The 14,413-nt window shown below is 43.4% G+C and overlaps 1 protein-coding gene across 9 annotated transcripts in view; it reads right to left on the reverse strand.

Moving 5' to 3' along the window:
* DYM (dymeclin) overlaps nt 1-14,413 on the reverse strand; it is a 352,663-nt gene that overhangs the window by 99,189 nt on the left and 239,061 nt on the right. For all 9 annotated transcript variants that reach the window (XM_078435252.2, XM_078435253.2, XM_078435255.2 and 6 more), the window contains one exon: nt 7,798-7,900. In XM_078435252.2, the coding sequence (XP_078291378.1) occupies nt 7,798-7,900 (103 nt within the window). The remainder of the gene's footprint in view (nt 1-7,797; nt 7,901-14,413) is intronic.

Genomic DNA, 14,413 nt, shown 5'->3' on the forward strand with positions numbered 1-14,413 from the left:
CCATGAGGTCATGACCTGAGCCGAAGCTGGACGCTGAACCGACTGAGCCACCCAGGCACCCCTAAATTTATTTTTGAGAGAGAGAGAGAGAGAGAGAGAGAGAGTGTCAGAGAGAGCGAGCACAAGTGGGGGAGGGGCAGAGAGAAGGAGACACAATCTGAGACAGGCTCCAGGCCCGATGTGGGGCTTGAACTCACGAACCGTGAGATCATGACCTGAGCTGAAGTCAGATGCCTAACTGACTGAGCCACCCAGGTGTCCCAAAATTTGCACTTTCTGACAATGATGTTGAGCATCTTTCAAAGCGCTTACCAGTCACCTGTATATCTGCTTTGGAGACATGACTATTCAGATCCTTTGTGCCCGTTTTCTTTTGTAATGTAGTAAAAGCATTATTGCTCTCTTGCATCACAGTCCAACAGGGTACCCAACTGGCTTTCAGTAAGATGATTCGGGGGTCCATGCACTTGCCATACTATGGACCCTGGAATCTCTTAATAGATTTCCTGCATCCAAGCTAGCACATGATGAGAGAGCTAGGGGGAGGTGGACACGCCCCCCCTTCGCGTGCAAGACGCAAGCACAATGGAAAAAAGTGCTTAGTTGTATATCCAGGGATCGGTGAGCATCCAGCCCCTCCTGCCTCACCCAGGGCCTAGTGGAGTGTCTGGCATTCAGGAAAAGTGGCTGATGGACTCGAAAAATGCCAACACAAGACACTCCTTTTGCTTTTGGTGGTCACTCTGGTTTGGTTCATCTTAGGAACTCTGGGACACACTCAGCCCTGGTATATTTCTAACATCAGGGAGCATGCTGAGTGAAGGCCCCTCTATGGGGCTGAGATTCACCCTTTGGTGCCAAATAACTACTTAGATATTTCAAGACAGATTAAAGATGCTTCCTGATGGTACCACTCAACTGTGGTCAGTTCATGGTGGCTCCCGTTATCTCTCCCCCTCCATCTGATGGGGTCACACGTAGCCTGCAGGAATTTTCCCTGTCACTAGAGGGTGTGGAGCCATCTCCATCCTCCGAACCAACTCCTGTTGCCCCAGAATATCCTTCCCAAACATGAACTGCACAGCACATCTGTAAGAGCTAACACTTACTAAACACTTGGCTGTGCCAAGGATCCTACCTGGACTCTCATTTAATCCTGACAACAATCTTGCGTAGTGGATTCTACTGTTACTCCGATTTTCAGACGAAGCAACGGAGGTCTAGAGAGGCAAAATGACCTGTCCAAGGCCAGATAGCTATGCGTAAGATATACACGTTACAGAACCAGCTTACAAAAGATTCACCCGTTTTTAAAATTTGGACTGTTTGCCTTTTTTGTGATTGAGCTGTTAAAAGTTCCTTACATATTCCGAATCCTGGTCCCTTATCAGATATAAGATTTGCAAGTATTTCCCCCTACTCGGTGGGCTGTCTTTTCACTCTCTTGATGGGATATCCTTTGAAGCACAAGAGCTTTACATTTTGATGAAGTCAAATTTACATGTTTTTCTTTTGTCACCTAAAATTTAGTCCTGCATTTTCTTCTAAGGATATCATAGTCTTAGCTCTTACATTTAAGGTCTCTGCTAGATTTTGAGCTAATTTTTGGGTATGGTGTGAGCCGCTCTTACACGCCAGACACCCTGTCACACACGAGAAACCCTATGGCGACGACGTGCCGTTTTCACTTCTATGCCCTTGTTCAAGAAGCAGAACTCCTGGATTATTTTCCCGACTTAATCTCTCTTCTTAAAAGTACTACCCAGCTCAAATTGCAACTCCTTTCCATGAAAACCGGCCCAATTCCTTTCCTACTCCCCCCAAATTGTTCTCTTCCTCTTCTGAAACCCCGCAGGTTTGGTTATAGCCACCTTATAAAATATGTCACATGGAATTGTAATTTAGTTGTGCACTTGTTTTCATTAGCCTCTCAGATTCCCTGTGTACAGGCGCTATGCTTACTTCATTTTTACCTCTCACATCATGCTAAAGTAATTCCCGGATAGAAGTTTGATCAAGATCTTTCTTAATGTCACCATCACTGGAATAAACACCCAAAAGTAATTCCTTGTCGTACAGAATCAGTTCAGAATACCTCGTAGCCTCTTTCTGAAGAAATGAAATGTCCAAAAGCAAAAATAAACAAGAGCCAGGAGAGTATTGGTTCAAAAGGTAAGTCAAATGACATATTCCAGGGTTAGCAATATTTTGGGGTTCCATGTAGAATGATAATGATAAGCAGTCAAGACTTGATCAGAAGAAAGCTCAAATACATGGCTTTTGCTCTTTAGGAAGCTACAATTTAAGACAGCAAATTATTAGATCGAGTTGACGTTGAACAACCTGTTTTATGTGTACTGAACTAAAAGGAAAAAACGCTACAACTACCCTTTGAATAGGAAAGAGACAATTCTTTTTTTTTTTTTTAAGATTTAATTTTTATAAGTAATCTCTATACTCAACATGGGGCTTGAACTCATGACCCCAAGATCAAGAGTCACATACTCCAGCCATTTGCAACTACATGGATGGAACTCGAGGGTATTATGCTAAGTGAAATTAGTCACTCAAAGACAAATATCATACGATTTCACTCATACGAGGACTTTAAGACACAGAACAGATGAAAACAAGGGAAGGGAAGCAAAAATAATATAAAACAGGGAGGGGGGCAAAACATAAGAGACTCTTAAATATGGAGAACAAACAGAGGGTTACTGAAAGGGTTGTGGGAGGGGGGATGGGCTAAATGGGGAAGGGGCATTAAGGAATCTACTCCTGAAATCACTGTTGCACTATGCAACAGTGGTTGCAAATTAACGTGGATGCAAATTAAAAAAATTAAAAAATTAAAAAAAAAAAAAAAAGAAGAGTCACATACTCCACTGAGGAAGCCAGCCAGGCACCCCAGGAAAGAAGCAACTGTGATATAAAGATCATGTACAAATTAATGAGAAAATATATAATTTAGCTTAAAAAATTACACACATCCATGACATGTGTTGGAAACTAATCTTCTTTGACTAAGAAAATGACTAAACCATTCAAATTAAATGTCATACAGATATAATTTAGGCCTGAGACTCCTTTTCAGTTCTGGACACCGGCAAGAGCGTGCAGGCGTGCGGAGACAGAGCTTCATCCCCATCAATTAACCAGTTAATATTTAGCCTCCTTTTTTCAGCCTAAGACACAAGAGACTCATGCGCACTTCAAAGTGCACTCAATCCTACTAGGAGAGAAGATATTACAAATGAAACAATTACAGGATAGAAAAGAGCATATATTTAGTTGTTCCTTCTTTGTGTGTGTGCAACAGATCATGTATACCACTGGTCCTCTCATCTCAAGAGCCTTTTATCTTCTTAAAAATCTCTGATGCTCTTAAGAAACTGTTTTTATGTGGATTATATATAGTGGTATTTATTATATTACAAATTAAAGCCAAGAACAATTTAAAACACAAGAACACAACGCATTCTGTGAGCTGCCAGAGCAATGAAATGATCATTGACCATGTAGCTTCTGGACAACTCTACCCTACAGTGGTACAGGAGAAGGAGAATAAAAATGAGACTTTGAAAACCATTGGGATGTGTGTGCATGTATGTGTGTGTACACAGACACATAGATGTAAGTTAGTAGCATTATACTTGCTTAGATTCAATGATAAACTCTTAGCTGCTGTTTATACCTCAGCTGTTTTTTTCTGATTCTGTCTCCTTAATCTTTTTGGCTGGGTCTTTTTGGTTTACATCCTTGAATTCACCATTTAAAATTAGATGGTAGAGGGGCACCTGGGTGGCTCAGTCGGTTGAGTGTCCAACTTTGGCTCAGGTCATGATCTCGCGGCTCGTGAGTTCCAGCCCCCATCAGGCTCTGGGCTGACAGCTCAGAGCCTGGAGCCTGCTTTCGATTCTGTGTCTCCCTGTCTCTCTGCTCCTCCCCTGCTCATGCTCTGTCTCTCAAAATCAATAAACATTAAAAAAAAATTTTTTTTTATTAGATGGTAGAGTCAGTCCTACAGAAAGTTTCCCAAGTTTGTTGATGATCAAAGGACAATATAATTTGGTTCCTTATGGTTCCACCTAAAATAAAGTTAGTCTTCTCATCTCAAATAGTTGCTAAGATGATTGTTAGAAATTAGGGAAATAAAGCTTATGTGACATTGTAATAACATTCATAATTGAAAAACCACGGTTATAGTTTAAAAAGCAACTAAACTCATTTGTTATTTTTGTTTCACTTTCTAGATTCAGGTTTCTTATATGACCAAAGTTGTTTTAGAGGCTTATTTTTATTTTATTTACTTTTTTTTTGGAAATCTTTATTTATGGGGGAGGGGGGGAGGGAGAGCACACACAAGCAAGCAGAGGAGGGGCAGAGAGAAAGAGAGGGAGAGAGAGAATCCCAAGCAGGCTCTGCACTGTCAGCACAGAGCCAGGCGCGGGGCTCAATCTCGTGACCTGAGCCGAAATCGAGAGTCGGACACTTAACCCACTGAGCCACCCGGGCGCCCTGAGACTTATTCTTAATTTTAAAAAATCTTGAAAGATTCTAACAATTCTCTCCTGTCCCTTTAGTCATTGAATTAACTTTTAGGAAATCCTGATATAAAGATACCAAAGCGCGGCCACGTCGTCAACTGAACTTCATGTGCTTCACGAAACATGTACGTTGCCCCTGTACAAAGACCGCAGAACCAGCTATGACTCTCTGCACTACGGGTTCTCTCTCCCCAAAGAGGACTTGAGTGCAATTTTTTTTCACTGAAATTTTATTTCCTGTCAAGCAGCCGGACCAGTACCCTCATTATCTGGAACTTGGTGGAAGGCTTCAGGTTTCCCTTGAGATGTTTTGACAAACAAGGTTGTACTAAAGAATTAATACTGATGTTTTGGTAGCTTGCTATTGTTTTCTGTGGTGTTACTCAACTGGCTTGTGAATTACACACTATAATGAGAATAAATATTTTCTTAATATACTCAGAAACCTCTAGGTAGACTCAAAGCACTCTGTGTATTACAGTGAGAAGAAAAACACATTCCTGATTTTAAGCACTTATTTAAACTCATTCAATCTCCACTGCTGCATGTAGACCCTTTCCTTTTCCTTTTCCATCTTTTTCAAATACGTGGTCGAAAGCATCAGTCTAGGACACAGAGCTTTATGTGGCTGGTGACAGAGACATTTAATTAAAATTTCTAGGGAGGGAAAAAGGAAACACATTTTATTTTCCCAGTTAATGACCAATTCATTTATTTATTTATTTAAAAAAAATTTTTTTTTTTAACGTTTATTTGTTTTTGAGACCGAGAGAGACAGAGCATGAACAGGGGAGGGACAGAGAGAGAGAGAGACACAGAATCGGAAGCAGGCTCCAGGCTCTGAGCCATCAGCCCAGAGCCCGACTCGGGGCTCAAACTCACGGACCGTGAGATCGTGACCTGAGCTGAAGTCGGAGGCTTAACCGACTGAGCCACCCAGGCGCCCCTCCCAGTTAGTGACCAATTTAAAAGAGAGTGACAGTGAGGATGTGGTTTCAAATATGCACCTCGCTCATGGTGTTTTGAACACTGGGAATGACGAGTGAAAACAGCCGGTTACCTCGGAAGAAGAACATGTACTTACTTTTACGACTGCCATCGTGTTCCTCAATTGCCTTGCAGTGATTCCGTTACTGTCACTACCACTGAATCAGGGCCACCCACCCTCTTCAATTAACTCTAAGGAAAGGCAGCAAAATTCAAGTTCATAAATGCACTTGGAGTATGTTGTGGCATGGCTGCTAAAATGAGGACTGTCAATGACAGATTCCAAATGGAATTTTCCCAGCATTTCTATGGAGCAGATACTTTAGGGAATTCACTGTTACTCAGTGAAAGTCTCATGCAAGAAGAAGTCAGCAACTCTAAAAACTGTCAAGTTCAACAGTAGAGGTCATATGTCCGTTGGGAGTTCAACCTGTCCCGTCACTGCATAATCACCATGATTGGCGAATACATTAAACACGACCCATTTTCTCAAAGACATTGTCATTTTTCTGGTCTCTGATTACAGGAGGATGCTGCTGGCACAATGTCAAGACTAAATTCATTCAACACATTGTTGTGAAAGAAATGACACAGGAGTACTACATAAGCAAATGACAGTTGTATAAGAAATCACAAAACATTTACAGATGCATTGACTTCAAGCTCTCAATAAACACAATCTCCACTGCCACTCTGAGGCCCCAACTGAGGTTTCCAAGAAGTGATTAGGAAGAAATATTTTTCCCATAACAAGTCATGGCTCGGATAGAAGTGAGCTATTATGCTATTTTTTTTTTAAGTTCAGAATATTCAATTAGGAAAAGATATATATTTTTTTTGGTAAGAGAGAAATACTTTGGAATTACAAACTTAATACCTTAATGGGAATGACAGATCACAGCATCACACACACGCACACAATAAACACAAAAGAAGACAAACAGCACGGGTCGGGTTGTGAACGCTCACGGCTATCTCTTGTTTGTCAGCGACTGCTACCCGGACCGGGTGCTGTTCCCACAGTCTCCTATCAGCACAGCCATTTAGAAATGAAACAAACCACAGGAAACAAAACAACTCTCCGGCTGTCTGGCATGCATCACCACTTCAAACCCAGAGCTTCAAAATTCTCTCGTGAAGTTTCTGAACATCAACCCACTGAGCTGTCGTCGGGGGATGCAGGGAGTCCTTATTAGACTTGATGGACAAGTTCTGAGGTTTATGACATGAGGATTTTTAGCATCATCATCTAAGCCATGTTCCAACAAAATATAAGAACTGTTGCAGTTAGTGACACTGCCCTAAAGGAACTCTGAATGTTCTCTCCTTCCTGTCATAATGCTCATCCCCGAGCTGCTCCCATTCTATTCTGTCATCATCCTCTGAAGTTAGGTGGTAATAAGCTCTTTATCTTTGAAGTGGGTGAAATCAAGGGAGTACATTAGTGCTGCTGTCCCCTGACCATGGCTTACAGGACCAGGGTAGCATCCTGATCTGAACAGAGCCAACTGGATTCTCTCTCCCAGGTGAAGTGAGAATGAGGACTTCATGACTCTGGTCAGGTGGCTGAAGACACGACCCTCACAGGACATGTTACAGCTTGGGAGGGAGGAAGCTGGAGTGGCTGTTTTAGGTCCCAGTCAACGAATGGGGAAATCTGGCCGATAGCAGCACAAGAATAATACCGAAGCAAAAGGAAGCAGAGCCTGGAAACTAAACTAAACTAAAGCCTCAGAAAGACAAAATATTCTTGAATCCAAAAGGCTTTTCAATTTCAGGTTCTGGTTCTCTGATATCTAGGTGTACCTGTCCCCCCTGAGTTCAGTGAGAAACCTTTGCATAGTTTCCATAAAACTGCTCCTTGTGCTTTTATGTAATAGTTTGAGTGGGTTTCTTGCCTAAGGTAACAAGTCCTATTTTTTTTTCTAAGTAGGCTTCACGCCCGGCGTAGAGCACGAGGCTTGAACTCACAATGCTGAGACCAACACCTGAGCTGAGACAGAGTTGGATGCTTAACCGACTGAGTCACCCGAGCGCCCCGCAAGAGTCCAAATTATTAACAATCACTGGCTTAGGTTTGACTTCTTTAACCACTTGATAATAATCATTTAAAGTTCTTCCTTGATTTGCGACATCACTTCTTTCTCTGCACAGTAGAGGCGTCGTGGCCATAGACAGACACTGAGAAGAGAGGAGTACTGTTTCTTACGAACCTAACCATGAAAGGAAAACCTCTTGCCGACAAAGTAAGGTAACTACTTACGTAATCTGGTAGAGGAACATCATTGGAACTCAGTGAACCTCTCAAGGACTGTGTGGCTTGTTCCAGAACTTTGTTGTGTTTTTTAGACAGCAAGGAAAACAAACTGAAAAAAAAAAAAAAAAAAAAGAATGAGTATCTCCTTTTCTAGGTTTTATAGAGAATTATAGAGTTCCACAAGACGTCAATTATTCTAAAATATACATGTAGTGACTTTTTTCATGCCTGTGTTAATAGCAGGATTAGTAATACTACCAAAAAGACAAAAAATGAAGTGAGGAGAATGTTTAAATTATAAGGAGTCTAAAGCATAAAAAAAGTTTGACAGCTTAAAGACCATATTTCAAACACGGGATAATTTTCTTCCCACAGTAGTGGACAGAGATTCAGACAGTCTGGGATATGAACGAACTTTATGAGTAACTTGGAACGTGATCTATTACTAGTCACTTGAACTTGTATCTCAATGTTCTCATCTTTCAAATAAGTGTGTTGGGTCAGATTATTTTTCTAATGTAATACAGTCTATCGCTTATCACAGCTTTACATTCTTCTCAAAAACAAGGACTTTAAATACATTTATTAGAAGATTTCCACTTCTGGCCATGATGGGTTAACTGGTACCGAACAGCCTTCCTGCTATTAACACCTAGGAAAACTGGACGAGATACACGAGACAACATTTTCCAGATGTCGTACAACACCCGCAGGGCAGGACTGTGGTCCCTACGAGAGAGTGTGCGCCTAGACAAGCCTTCCGGACTGTGGTACGGAAAGCTGGCACCCGGCAGCATGCAGCAGCGTCGTGCTGCGCTGAAATCAGAGGGAAGGACTGGCGGCTGCGTGGCAGGTGGAATTTGCAGGCAGATCATTAGACTGGAGAGAAACGCAAGAGGGAGGTCCAGAAACCTGCCCAAGGGTCTTCTCCATTTGAGGTTTGGTTTTCTTTGTTTGTCCTTTTGAGGTTGAAAGCGAACCTCACGCTTGCCGTTCACACCCATTTGCCACGACGCGCTGGTAGCCAGTACGGAGCAGCACTACGTTATCTGTGATTCCAGAAATGTTATATGCGACAAGGCATGTATATGAAGGAATGCTGTACACACACATCTATCTTTCTTATTCCACCACCAAATGCGTACAGTTTTGCACCTCATACTTTTTGCATTTCTTGATCCATTCAATAAACACCGAGTGCCGTAACTTGGTTATCTAAACATACGGGTATATCATAATTTAACTAGTCTATTATTAATCATTGCGACGTCTCCACTTTCATTTAGTTATTTTTCTATCAACGGCACTGTGCTGAACACCCTTCTGTATAATTTTTAGCATACTGAGGTGCGACTATCTACCGGATAAATTCCTTGAAGTGAAACTACTGAGTAAAAGAATAATGGAAAAGAATAGAACAGTGAACTGTGTAGCAGTATACATTTTTCAAATATACAAGTTATTCTGTAAATAATGAAAATAAAAGGCAAAAATATGTTGGGATAGTGTGTAAAGTATATCCCCACGGAAATGCACAAAGAGAAAAATTGGTAAGATTCTTTTGCTCGCAGTGCATTTCAGGAACAAATGGAATTTTAGAGGAGTTTTCTGAGACTGAAAGAATTTGCATGGTTAGTTCTAGCATAGAGAATGGCAAGACTCATAGGCCTGAACCGAATGCCCACACAAGAAGGGAAAGCAATAAATGCTCCTGGAAGAAGTGAGCTTCCCGGTGTGAGGAGAAGGGGGGGCCACTGAAGAAGACAGCACACTCTACTGAGTTCACAAAATACCAGAACTCGGGAGCTGCTTAATGGGTTCAACAAACTGGGGGTTCTGTCCATGCCCTGAGCTCACCTTCAGAGGACAACAGAGGTAATCTAGGGTAACTTCCATCAAACCTGAAGAAACTCATTAAACGAGCGGTAGGAATCAAAGCAGAAAGGATTCGAAATGGTTTCCTTTGGAGAAGAAAGGCTAGTTTGTTTACTTTAAAAGTGAATACCAACAACCCGCTCTCCTTGCTAGAAGAAGACAAAACCAGGAAGTGAGCTTCAATGCAAACACAAACTCTTTCCGCTGGGCATGATGGGAAATCTGAGTAGTAAGGGCAGATAATGTTGCAATGGTCCACCTCAAGGAGCTGTGGCCACCATTCCTGGCTGCTCTTAAGAAAGCTGTTTTGGGAACAGAGGAGTTGAGGTCACTCCCAGCTTTCTATCGTGAAGGAGAAGCCGAGAAGTCACGCTTACTTCAAGTTGTCATTCTTCTACAATATAACAGGCTTTCCCCTCAGGTCTTAACCGCCACAGAGCTTTCAACTTCTTTTTTTGTTTTTTTAAACATTCTATTTCTGGCTCGCATTTAACATTTTTAAGGCAAAATGACCTAAATTTGTATGAGACGTGGCTTGCAGATTGCTGAGAAAAGTAATGTCTGCTGAAAGCTTTGCAACCAAAGTACCAGCCCTGGCTTAATGCTGGTCAGAGTACACGGTAAAGACGTAGAGTGTTTGCACGTAAACGGGTAATTGCTGGCTTTCAACTGTACTATTCACTCAGGATATGGCTGCCACAGTGCTTGTTTTTAAAAGATTAGACTTTTCTTTTTATACAAGAATGTTCACTACAAACTGGTTCAACACTGAAAAACTGGGAACAACCAGAACACTGAGGAAGAATGGAATGGGTAAATAAACTGTGAGATATTCATACAATGAAAAACTATGTAGTAATTTAAAGTTTTCTAAAGGTACACGCAATAATATGGATACATCTCAAAAACAATGTTGTTTGCTGGGCCCTTAGAGAAGAATGTGACCAAAAGAATATTATTTAAATAGTGTATTAAAAATGCAAAAATGATACTACCTGTCCTCTATGGATAAAACATTTGAATAAAACATATGGAAGTGATAAATACTACATTTAAGATAGCTATTATTCTCTGAGAAAGAAGGGAAGGAAATGGAATCAGACAGGGGGAAAAATAAGGGATTTAGCTCTCTCTGAATCTTTCTCTCTCTTGCTTTCTCTCTCTCTCTCTCTCTATGTAAAATGTTTTTGTTACGCTAGATACATACATAAGGGATTGCTATATTTATCTCTTCGACGTATGCTTGAAATACTATATACATTTTAAAAACTGGAATAAAAAGAATACACTACCCTGAAGACAAGAGAGTTCCTGCTAACAGCCAACATTTTTTTTTTTTAAGTTTATTTATTTATTTTGAGAGAGAGAGCTCAAGAGGGGTAGGGTCAGAAAGAGAGGGGGAGAGAGAGAGTCCCAAGCAGGCTCCACAGTGCTAGCACAGAGCCTGACGCAGGGCTCGAACTCTTGAATCACGAGATCATGACCCGAGCCAAAGTCAGGCACTTAACCAACTGAGCCCCCCCAGGTGCCCCGACAGCCAACATTTCAGCAAAGAAAGCAGCATGTGGATAGAATATGTACGGTGAGTCCAATATGACACAAGCTAAAAAAACCACCAGCTGCTGAAAAGGCTGCAGTTGAAGGTGCACAGTCAGTGACAGGAGATGAGACCAGAATGGAGATGTCTGAGACCGAATGTGAAGGATCAAAAGTCCGGGGCTTGATTCTACGCGGAGAAGAAGCTAATGGAACATCTGTCTTCCAAAATGATGAAAGAGACATGTTCCTTGTTCCCAAGGAGCTCACATCTAAGGTGATAAGAAACAACAACAACAAAAAGCCTGCAATTCTGAAATTGGAGAACACCATGGGTCTTAAGAGTAGGCTGTGGGAACACAGAGGAAGGCTGGGTACATTTCGGAGGAAACCTACTTTCTGTGGCCTTGACGTTTAGGGGGTTGCTAGCTGGGAGACGTACAGGGGGAGGAAGAGGAACTCAGAAGGGGAAACAGCGCCCACAGAGGCACAGAGAGACTCGAGGGAAGTACCAACGCCAGAACGACGCAAGTCCACGGGGTGAGTGGGGGCAAGAGAGAAGTTTAGCAAGACAGGGATGGGCTGTCAAAGAAAACATGCTAAGGGGTTTGCAGTTCATCTTGTCGAAGTCACTGAGGCAGGCAGGAAGTCAAATATTTACCAAGAACCTTCTATGTGCCGGGCAATGCGCAAGTTGCCTGGGATACAGTGACATGCAAAAGCAACGTGGTCTTTGTCCTGCCCTCCTGGAGGAGGTGGTTGCGTTGGGGACAAACGTACACAGAAGGTTCTATCGTCAGTGCAACGATGGAGATGGGCGCGGAGAGCTATGGGGACACAGATGAGGCTGCCCAGCTGCACCTGAAGGCAGGAACGGGAGGTCAGCCCTGGAGGTGATGCCTGAGCGGAATCCGAAGGAACACTTGGGAGTCAGCCAAGGAAATGGGGCAAAAGGGTAAAGGTCATCTGGACAGAGAAAAGAGCACAAGGGAAAGCAGACATCCAAGTGCAGGCAATGGGAGGGCACACACGCTCACCGAGTGTCACACGCATGGCAGAGCACGGGGTTAAGGCTGAGCTGCCAGTGGGGATGGTTTATGAAGCGTCTCTCGTGTCTCACTTAGACCTTGGGCTTCATCCTGAATGCCAGAATTTTATGACAGCAAGGCTACAACGGGAGAGGCAAAAGCGAAGCTGTTGTGTCTGGTGTTCAGGTGGGGAGTATGGGGCAAGGGATGGGCAGGAAGTGATCATTCCTCGTTCGTCTATGTCCTCAATCTCTCCCCAGTGCACTCTCATCCCACGGTGGCCAGGCAGTCCCCGCCACAGAACCCCAGGGCTCCAGGAAGCAAAGTCTGAAAACTAGAGCCCGAGGAGTGAGGCACAAGTACATAACTGCGTGCTTGCTGTAGAAAGATTCCTCCACCCCCAGAGGGAAGGACAGACAAGGGCTGCCAAGAGAACGGTCTAGAAGCAGATCCTTTAGGTAACTTCTACGCTGCTCAAGAGCGGAGGAGGTAACCGAGCTAAAGCAGTCTGAGCCACCAGGAAGGCAAAGAGACAACAGAGAGAGTGACAGAAAGGAAGTCATGGACGACTCCGAGGTTCCCAACTTGGGAAACAGCAGCTGGCTGAGAACGTGAATGTATGTGCTAGGAACGGAAGAGCAGAAGAGCAGGGAGAGGGCCCAGGAGGACCAGGGCTCTGCCTTAAAGAAAAGAGCAGCAGCAGTAGCTACGAGGACGCACATAGGGCTCGCTGTGTGTCAGACACTGCTCGACAATAATCGCATGAGGTGCACATTATCACTATCCATCCTTTCTAGGGAGGATGAAATCGAGGCAAAGGTTGAGTACTTTGCTTAAGGCACACAGCTACTTAGCGGTGGAGTCAGGAGTCAAATTCAGGCAGGCAAACTCCAGAATCTGTGTTTTTTAAATGTTTATTTATTTTTGAGAGAGAGAAAGAGAGCACGTGTGCACGTGCGTGAGCAAGTGGGGGAGGAGCAGAGAGAGGGAAACACAGAATCTGAAGCAGGCTCCAAGGCCCTGAGCTGTCAGCACAGAGCCCAGTGTGGGGCCTGAACTCATGAACCGTGAGATCATGACCTGAGCTGAAGTCAGTCACTGAACCAACTAAGCCACGCAAGTGCCCAGTATCTGTGCTCTTAATGATTCTGCCACAAAACCCAGAGATGCTCAGGAATATCCAGATGGAGATGGTCAGGGATACCCAAGTGGGCAGTTCAGAAACATGAAGCTGGTGCTTGGGAGAGAGGTGAGACCTTTTAGGGTTATCAGCATCCGCTGACATCACGCAACTACAGGTGATCACCCAAGGATAATGTGGCAAGTAAGAAAAGAAGATCAAGGTCAAAATTCTGGGCGACACCATGACTAAAAGGGGAAACAGCAAAGGGCCCCCCAGAGACATAGAAGGGGAAGAACAAGAAGAGAAAAGACATTCTGGAAGCCAAGAGAATGATCTCAAGGGAAGAGTGGCCATCACTGTCAAAAGGTAAAGGCTAGAGTAATACCCTAAAGGGGAGGCAACACTGGGAGGTCACTTTCAGGAGGTGGCATGGGGCTCCCTCCTTGAATACTGCAGACTTTTCCCACAACAATCTTCCCCCTCACAACTTCTAGGCACCTTCTCTCTACACCCCAGTCCCTCCTTCATAAGAGCAGTCCCCTGAGAAACGAGGACTACCTTAACTCCGCAAAAGAATGGGAGCAGGTAAAGAAACTTAGGTGTACAACTGGTAGTTCGTCCAAGGTTAAAGTCACAGTGTAGTGAACACACAAGCTCTCTTACAAATCCTAAAGAGCCATTTTAAAATGCAAGGAAATACAAAATATTATTCAGGATGTTAAAGGCAGAGCTATGGACAGAAACTGAATCTCCTTACGCCAAGCTTCGTGTTTTCCCTGTAGACAGTGACTCCTTCCACACGCAGGAATCCCCCTCTCTCCTCTCTGCCCATCTAAATGCTGCCTGGCCTTCGAGGCACAGCCGCATGCTGTCGATTCCATACCCTCTGTGAAGGATTCCTCTAACCTGTGCTCACCCTGCCTCCGAACCACACTAACTTCTAACTTCTCCACACCTCAGCTGACGCTTAAATACAGTCTCACATGGCTGGTCACCTTATTTTTAATCAGCTTTACTGAGGAATCAGCAGCACAGACTACAATTAACCAATTTTAAGTAT

The sequence above is a fragment of the Panthera onca genome, chromosome D3, assembly GCF_046562875.1.
Source record: "Panthera onca isolate mPanOnc1 chromosome D3, mPanOnc1 haplotype 2, whole genome shotgun sequence".
Lineage (NCBI taxonomy): Eukaryota > Metazoa > Chordata > Mammalia > Carnivora > Felidae > Panthera > Panthera onca.